Raw genomic sequence first — 9,451 nt, forward strand, 5'->3', positions numbered from 1 at the left:
AGTAGCAAACAAATACTTTTTACTTCTCTTCTCTATACATCAGAATCATAAATGTTAAATTTTCTTCATTACAACACCCATTAAAATGTGATTGGTCAATGTTGGAATATGAATAACATGTGAGCGAGGCATGTCAATGAGTGATCTTTGTTAATTTGGTAATTCCGAATTGAAATCCCATCTTGATAAGAACACTACAAATAATACACAGCAATCCATTCAGTAATAATAATTCTTTCTAATTTAAGTACTAAACACAAAGCCAGAATTTTGAGAAAAGGATTTAAGTGATCCCAGCACTCGACTGGTACCTTATTTTATTGACTCCAGAAAGATGGCAGGCAAAACTGACTTTGGTGGGATTTGAACTCAGAATATAGAGAACTGGGTGAGGTAAATACTGGAATGTATTTTTCAGACATTTAAAAAATTCTGCCAGTTTGTCATTCTTTATAATTCCTAACATAAGTACCACATTTTAACATGTATAAGGTACTCTTTTTTGTCAAAAATTAGGTTTAAAAAATATGGGAGTTTCTTATACATGGATAGTATTATAATTCCTTACAAAACCATTCCCAAATATTATGCCCCCAAAATTATGGGGTTCCTTATACACGTTAAAATACGGTACAAGGTTGGAAATTCAGAGGAGGCAGAACTGTTGATAATATTGATCTAGGTACTTGACTAGCAAAGTTGATCTTGGTGAGATTTGAATTCAAAACAACTCTGCTAAATCATTACTACTTCTATTAATACTGCTATTTTCTAATTTAGGCATGAGACCAACAATTTTGGGCAAAAGAGTTAGTCAATAAAATCAATCCCTGTACTTGACATATACTTTATTTTATCAACACTAAAGGGATGAAAGGCAAAGGTGACTGTGGCAATTTGAACTCAGAACTAAATATTGTGAAACATTTTGCCTGATGCTCTCCTGATTCTGTGGATCTGGAGAAAAGTAACAATGGTAGATAGTAGAAAATTAAAAACAGTAAGTTTATTTCAAGGTCAAAAACCCTTTCCCTTCCTTATAACACATAATCTAACCTTATTTTATTTGTTTCTGGAATTGTGCCAACTTTACCTTGACAAACCACGTTATAAAGCAAACCAACAACAGAACCTCTATGTGGTTAATCGATTTCCTAGAAATAGTTACCAAACCTTCAAATCACGGCTTATTGTATCTAAACAAAAAAGGGGAATATAAAATAAAGTATGGGAAGGACATGATTGGAGCGTCTTTACTATATCACAATCGACCAGGAACTAAATAACAAGACCTCATTAATCGTGGTCAAAAGATTTTCTATTGAAAATAACCCTTGACAAACCATAGCAACAGAAAGTAAACATGAAAGTATATGTGTGTGTGTTGAATGTATGTGCGATCGTGTTTGTGATGTGTGTGTATGTAAATATGTGCCCGTGAGTATGCATAATGTGTGTGATGACTACTGAAAGTTTCTATTGGTGGTTAAGCAACAGCTGTGTTAGTAGCTTGACGCAATTGTATTTTCCTGACTGCTGCTACTGATACTACACTTATTATCACCATCACTTCTACTCTGCAGCTGTCCGATTCGTGTTATCCTGTAGTATTAATCAACCACCCACCACCAGCACTATCGTAACTATTATTACTACTACTGCTATTAGTACTTCGGGTATATTCAGTATATGAAGGATCTAACTCTACAGTTCCATGAGAAAGAAACATGTCGAGCGACTTAGAACAGAAGATAGCAGCAGATATAACATGTTCCATCTGCTTAGAGATATTTACTCGGCCTTTAGCCTTGGTTCCGTGTCTACATTCTTATTGTAAACATTGTCTCGAGCTTTACGTGAAAAACTTCGCAGATAACAATGGGTGTTTCCCATGTCCTGAATGCAGGATTCAAATTACCTTACCTTCGGAAGGGATCGAAGGTCTAACCCATAACCATACCCTACAAAGTATTCTAGACAATTGGTTTTCGCATAACAAGGAAAAAGCTGTTGAGATTGTGCAGCAAGTGCCCGAAGCCAAAGTTAATATAAATGATGTTGATCTATCATCTTATACTGTAGTAGACATGGATGAGAAAAGTCAACTGGAGAAGAATGAACACTCTTTAATACAGCAACAGCACTTTAATACAGACACCAACAAAACTTCGGTAATTATATCTTCGCTGCTTTGTCGGATATTTTGAAATATTTTCTTCTTTCGAATTGTTTTATTTATACTTTAAAGTTTAAGAAATATATTATTATTAATGTTCTTCTGTAGGAAAATGATTGATTCAACATTACATTTAGTTTCTCTATAAATCTAAGTTATTTTGATTTCATAAACTTTACGCATACTGAATATGTAGACATACACACACAAATTCATACAGTTTGGGAGACAGACCAATACATTTATTTTAATAACTAGTGAAAGAGGACTCAAAGCATAAATACAAATATAATTTTTTTATTAACTGAGATTGTTATAGCAGTTAATTCAGGACCCAGAGTTTCGTACTAAGTTACATACCAATCTATAAGTCACTCCTGTAGCAAAATCAGCTATTAGTTATGAAAGTTTCAAGTTCTGTAGAAATTGTCTAACTGCCTTAATTGGGCTAAGGTAGAAGCGCATGCACAACACCCACTTCCGCTTTTTTTTTTACCCAAAATTTCTTCGGATTTCTGTTTTCGATATAGGAAAACACGATTTTGCTCAAAAAATCACGTTTTCAAAATTTTAATGGCATCCTTTCCTTTGAAGTAGCATTTATGTCAAACTTGATCATATGGGATCATATGATTGTTCGTTAAATTCCGTAATTTTTTTAACTTCTTTATGCTTTGAAGTAAGAGCAGAAAGTGAAAGAGAGGAAACTGAAAGATGTATGTACGTATATATGAAATGGATGTGTGTGTGTGAGTGAGTGAGAGAGAAAGTGTGTGTTGTCATGTATGTATCTTTTTGGGCTCTTTGTAACATAATTTCTAGGTAACTAAAAAGTTTTAAACTTAGTATACTGGTAGAATGTGTTTATAAAACATCATTTTCTCTTGGCTTTATTGAGAAAATTCTGTAGGTTGTAACATATTTCGTCTAAAATTTCTTGCATTTCGGCAATTTTAACCAATCAATTTAACTCCATTGACGTAAATAACATTCTGTGCATAATGAATATGTCCCTCCTTTAAGAAACAGATTGGGTTTATTTACATTTGTGAAGAAAAAATATACCCTTCCCCCACCCCTAACCCTAACCAACCCTAAATCTAAATTAGATTGAAATGCAATAGATCGATACTAGGGTTATAATTATGGGTGACAATTTCATACGACACCGCCACGGAAAATGGGATTTTTTTCTAGCGGTGTCAAATGAAAACATCACCCATAATTATGGCCCTAGTATCGATCTACTGCATTTCAATCTATTTTAGATTTAGGGTTAGGGGTTGGGGAAGGATATCTGTTTTTCTTCACAAATGTAAATAAACCTAATCTGTTTCTTAAAGGAGGGACATATTCATTATGCACAGAATGTTATTTACCTAAATGGACTCCAGCGATTGGTTAAAATTGCTGAAATTATCGAAATTAAAGACGAAATATCTTACAACCTATAGGATTTTCTCAATAAAGCCAAGAGAATATGATGTTTTATAAATACATTCTACCAGTATACGAAGTTTAAAACTTTTTAGTTACCTAGAAATTATGTTACAAAGTGCCGTTCATAAGGAAAAGATCCTCTTTTTGCATGTATGTGAAAGAATGCCATTTAAATTTTACCCTCCCCACCCTAATTTCTTGATTTTTAACATTTTTTTCTTATTTTCTTTTTTAAAACCCACGTAGGAAAATACAGAAGTTTCGAATCTAGGAATTTTTAAATTTTAATTTTTCATAATGAAACACTCACCCATCCATCAAAAAGCTAAAACGTCCGAATAGGAGAATAAAAGTAAAAATAAAAAATATATGTAGGATGTTATAGTTGCAGTTCCATTAGCCAAGAAAACTGGTGTGTAGGAGTGGTAGAAACGCATCTTGTCCATGGTACGTAAATTTCGATAAGGAGTTCATATTTTATTACAAATGGAAAATGTGGAGACGTAGATTCTATGTGCTGTTCATTCAAAGAGACCTTGTAGTGTGAATGAAATTTTGAGAATGTAGTTGTAGTATTAGGTAGATAGAGGAGAGAGAGGAAGAGAAAATGAAAAAGTCCATTTTTTTTCTTTTTTTTCATTAAAAAATTTTTTTTCATTTTCTTTTCCTCTTCTTTCTTCACCTATTCCTAATGACCATTCTCCTCATTTTAACTCATATCTTTTCTCTCCTCTCTACTTAATACTATCACTACATTCTCTTTGAATGAACAGCACATGTAATCTAAGTCTCCACACTTTCCATTTGTAATAACAAAATATGAACTCCTATCGGAATTTACATACCATGGACAAGGAGTATTTCTACCACTTCAACACACCACTTTCCTTGGATAATGGAGCTGTAACTATAACATCCTACATTCATTTTAATTTTCACTTTTATTCTTTTATTTCCCTTTATACTTCTTATTTCCATCCTTTTCTAAAATAACTCCTAATATTGAATACTACTATTTCCTTCTATTTAACCATTTCACATCGTCTCTGATGAAGGGATATCCCTAACATTCCAGAAACAGCTGTAAGACTAACTTTCTTATTATAAATGTCCTGAAAATTCCACACAGCCTTTATAGATATATGTAACGATTAGTTCTTCGTTGCAGTCAAGGGTCACCAATTGTAACTGTTGTTGTTAAGGTGTTGGTTGCCAGTGTAACGATTTGCATTATGATCTGTGTTGGAGTTGGCAGTTAGCAATTGTTTCGGGTGTTGCTGATGTGCAAGATAGAAGAAGAACAATGATCAAAGTTGTAAAGAAATATTTATTTACCGTTACTTTGTATAAAGCCATGCCTTGACGGGCAGATGTGTATATCATATAAAAACAATAGTTATCTTTTCTTGTATGTTGTTGCTGTTTATGATTGGTCAATTGCTAGCTGCCTAACTTGGATTTAAAGGAAGATAGAGTGAATGTTAAGTGTAGGAAGTCAATAAAATGATACCTTCATTGTGTCTGACATTTAAACAGCAGTGGTGTTTTGATAAGACTTTGTATCATAGCTGGCATTCTCACTGTAAGCCTTCTCTCAGTTGAATTATCTCACTAACAAGATTCTGCCTGTGGTCGCCTCTGCGTCATCTCCTTTTTGCCAACTAACTTTTTCCTGCGGTGTTTTAGTATTTATAATTATCCAAACTAGTTAGAGGGAGAGACATATAGTTGAGAACAATGAATTTTGTTGGCGGTCTGTTATCTCTATTCTAGGTTTTGGAGGCCTAGGAGAGGTTAGAAGGGTCAAGTGGCAAAGACATTATTCTACTTAGCAAAGGCATCTGGCAAATGTAGCTGCTGTCATTCACAGAAAAACTTGTTTTATGTGAGATAAGTGCTGTTGAGCTGTTAAGTGAAATTTGGTTATTGAGGATTGAATCCATTCCATGTCTGCATGAAGCCACTACATATACTCATTTACTTGTTTCAGTCATTTGACTGCAACCATGCTGGAGCACCACCTTTAGTTGAGCAAATCGACACCGGGACTTATTCTTTGTAAGCCCAGTACTTGTTCTATCGGTCTCTTTTGCCGAACCGCTAAATGACAGGGATGTAAACACACCAGCATCGGTTGTCAAGCAATGCTAGGGGGACAAACACAGACACACATACATATACATATATATATATATATATATATATATATATATACATATATATATGACAGGCTTCTTTCAGTTTCCGTCTACCAAATCCACTCACAAGGCATTGGTTGGCCTGGGGCTATAGCAGAAGACACTTGCCCAAGATGCCACGCAGTGGGACTGAACCGGAACCATGTGGTTGGTTAAAGGTACTGGGAAAACATTTGTAATTAAACTTCTCCTGGCTAAAATTAGTCAAGAAAATAAAATAGTTTTAGTTACTGCTATTCTGGGATTACAGCCACATTACTACCCAAAGGTCAGACTGCCCATTCAACATTCAAGTTACCTTTAGATTTATCTAACAAACAAGATGCAGAGTTTGCAATACCATGATAGGAAATATCACAGAATTATTGTCAGGAGGCATCTGACAAATGCTACCAGCTGTTCCATATGTATATGTATATACGTAACTATGTATATAGTTTTTTATTTCATTTGATACATATATATAGTTACATATATATATGTATATAAATAAGTATATATATGTATATAAATTTATATTATGTGTATATATATATATGTATGTGTGTGTGTGTGTGTGTGTATATATACATACACACACACACATATATATCATCATCATCATTTAACATTTTCCATGCTAGCATGGGTTGGACGGTTCGACCGGGGTCTGGGAAGCCAGGAGGCTACACCAGGCTCCAGTCTGATCTGGCAGTTTTTCTACGGCTGGATGCCCTTCCTAATGCCAACCACTCCGTGAGTGTAGTGGGTGCATATTACGTGCCACTAGCACAGGGGCCACAGGAAGCTGGCAAACAGCCACAATTGGTTGGTGCTTTTTATGTGTCACCAACACGGCTGCCAGTCAGGCGGCGCTGGCATCAGCCACATTCGGATGGTGTTTTTTAGGTGCCACCAGCACAGGTATTACAATTTCCATTTGATTCTTATTTTGATGTTGGTGTTGATGTACTTGACTCAATAGGTCTCCTCAAGCACAACGAGTCACTCTATGATCCAAGGTTAGCACAGAAGGCTGTCCTTCGAGCCATGAACTCACTTCATTTGTCGGGTCTTTGCTGTCACAGCATATCTCTGAGGTCTCGGTCTTTCGTCTTTTCCACTGTGAGGCTCAACGTGCCACCGGCACGGGTATCACAACTACAGTATCCATTCGATTTTTATTTTGATGTTGATGTACTTGACTCAATAGGTCTCCTCAAGCACAGTGGGTCGCTCTAAGATCCAAGGTTAGTGCACCAGGCTGTCCTGCAAGCCATGTACTCACTTCATTTGTTGGGTCTTCGCAGTCATAGCATATCTCCAGAGAACTTGGTCTTTCGTCATAGCCTCTGTGAGGCCCAACGTATGAAGGTCATGCTTGACCATCTCATCCCATGTCTTCCTGGGTCTACCTCTACCTCAGATTCCTTCAACAGTTTGGGAGTGGCACTTCTTCACACATCTCTCCTCATCCATCCATAGTACATGACCAAACCAATGCAAACGTCCCTCCTGCATGCCACATCCGATGCTTGTTATGTCCAACATTTCTCTCAGAGCACTTATACTCTGTTGTGCATGAACACTGACATTATACCTCCAGCGGATCATGCTAGCTTCATTTCTTTTGAGCCTATACATGTCCTCTGCAGTCACAGCCCATGTTTCACTGCTGTGAAGCATGGCAGTTTGCACACATGCATCGTACAATCTACCTTTCACTCTGACCGAGAAACCCTTTGTCTCCAGTAGGGGTAGAAGCTTTCTAAACTTTGCCCTGGCTATTCTTATTCTAGTGGTATCACTCTCTGAGCATCCACCCCCACTACTAACTTGGTCACCTAGGTAGCGGAAATTATCAACTACTTCTAGTTTCTCTCCCTGGAGTGTAATAGAATCTGTTTTCTGAGTATCTGTGGTGTCTATTGCCCCTGTGCATCTGCCGCACATGAAAGCTATCTTCTCGGTTAATTTTCCTTTGATGTTGCTGCACCTCTTATGTGTCCATAGCTTACACTGGGTACATCTTATCGAGTTTTTACACCTTTTCTACAGACCGAGCAGGGCCACCTACCTAAAGGGGTGTGTGGTGAGTTTGCCTTCCTACTTACTATAGCTTTGGTCTTTGCTACATTGACTCTAAGGCCTTTTGATTCTAAACCTAGCTTCCACACCCAAAATTTCTTTTCTAGTTCCGGTAGTGATTCTGCTATGAAGGCCAGGTCATTAGCTTAGAGGAACTCCCAGGGGTAACCCGTCTTGAATTCCTCTGTTATTGCCTGGATGACTATGATGAATAAAAGTGGACTGAGGGCTGAACCTTGGTGGATGCCTACTTCTACCCGGAATTCTTCACTATACTCATTGCCAATCCTAACATTACTAAGGGCCTCTCTGTAAAGGGCCTGTACAGCCCTTATTAATCATTCGTCAATCTCCAGTTTCTGCATCGCCCACCAGATAAGGGATCGGGGGACCCTGTCAAACACTTTCTCCAAGTCCACAAAAGCTAAGTATAGGGGTTTATCTTTAGCTAGGTATTTCTCCTGCAGTTGTCAAACCAGGAGTGTGGCATCAGTGTGCTTCTACCCGGCACAAAACCAAACTGCATCTCATCTAAGCGGACTCTCTCCCTGATGAGATGGGCTATGACCTTCTCCGTGACCTTCATCACCTGATCCAGCAGTTTGATACCCCTGTAGTTATTTCTATCTAGAGCATCACTTTTACCCTTGAAGAAGTTGACTATGGTGCTGCTACGCCAGTCGTTGGGTAAACCTCCATCATGAACTACCTGGTTTACAATGCGGGTGACTAGGCCATAGCCCACGCCACCAGATGTTTTAAGCATCTCAGCAGTGATTCCTGATGGGCCGGGGGCTTTTCCTGGCTTCATACCCTTAATTGCTTTATCTACTAGGGAGCTGTATATTCAGATAGCTGGTCCCTAGGGAAAGGAAGATTCTTATGAGACGATGGACAAGGATTGCGAACCGCCTGAACAAGTGAGAAGTCTCGCCTTGAGAGAATCCTAATGGAAATTGAGAAAAGTCTGCATCAGTCTCATGAAAAGGAGAGAGCAAAGGCGGGAGAGATATGCAGTGATATACATCTGGAATATCCTGGAGGGTCTTGTCCCGAATTTTGGCATTGAAAGTTACTCCAACAGTAGAACCGGGCGCCACTGCATGGTGCCAAAGATCCCAACATCACCATCAAAATACAGGACCAGATACTACAACAGCTTGGGTTTCAGGGGTCCACAGCTCTTCAATATCCTTCCTAAATGCCTGAGAGACCTGCATGGTGTGGATGTGGGTTTCTTTAAAACTAAACTGGATCTCTTCTTGTCAGGGGTTCCAGATGAACCTACCTCTTGGCAGGAAACACAGATGCATGCAGTGGCATCAAACTCCCTTGTTGACCAAGTGCCATGTATCAGAGGTGGTTTCACATACTGGTGTAGCTCATTCACCGGTGGTGCACCAGCATGGCCGCAGCTTTTGGGCTGAAACATTTCTAAGGATTTAAGGATTTATATATATATGTAGTTAATCTAAACATAGAAAACACAACGCGAGGACGTGGAACAAGTATAGTGTTATTGGATGCTCAGGAAAGGAAAGAAAGAAGGAGGATTTAACATTTCGAGCAG

At 37.9% G+C, this 9,451-nt stretch overlaps 1 protein-coding gene across 1 annotated transcript in view; it reads left to right on the plus strand.

Moving 5' to 3' along the window:
- Window positions 1–1,019: 1,019 nt before the first annotated feature.
- LOC115210816 (tripartite motif-containing protein 3) overlaps window positions 1,020–9,451 on the plus strand; it is an 18,552-nt gene continuing 10,120 nt past the window's right edge. The window contains exon 1 of the mRNA XM_029779563.2: window positions 1,020–2,171. Coding sequence (XP_029635423.1) covers window positions 1,728–2,171 — 444 coding nt within the window. The 5' untranslated portion in view covers window positions 1,020–1,727. The remainder of the gene's footprint in view (window positions 2,172–9,451) is intronic.

The sequence above is a fragment of the Octopus sinensis genome, linkage group LG4, assembly GCF_006345805.1.
Source record: "Octopus sinensis linkage group LG4, ASM634580v1, whole genome shotgun sequence".
Lineage (NCBI taxonomy): Eukaryota > Metazoa > Mollusca > Cephalopoda > Octopoda > Octopodidae > Octopus > Octopus sinensis.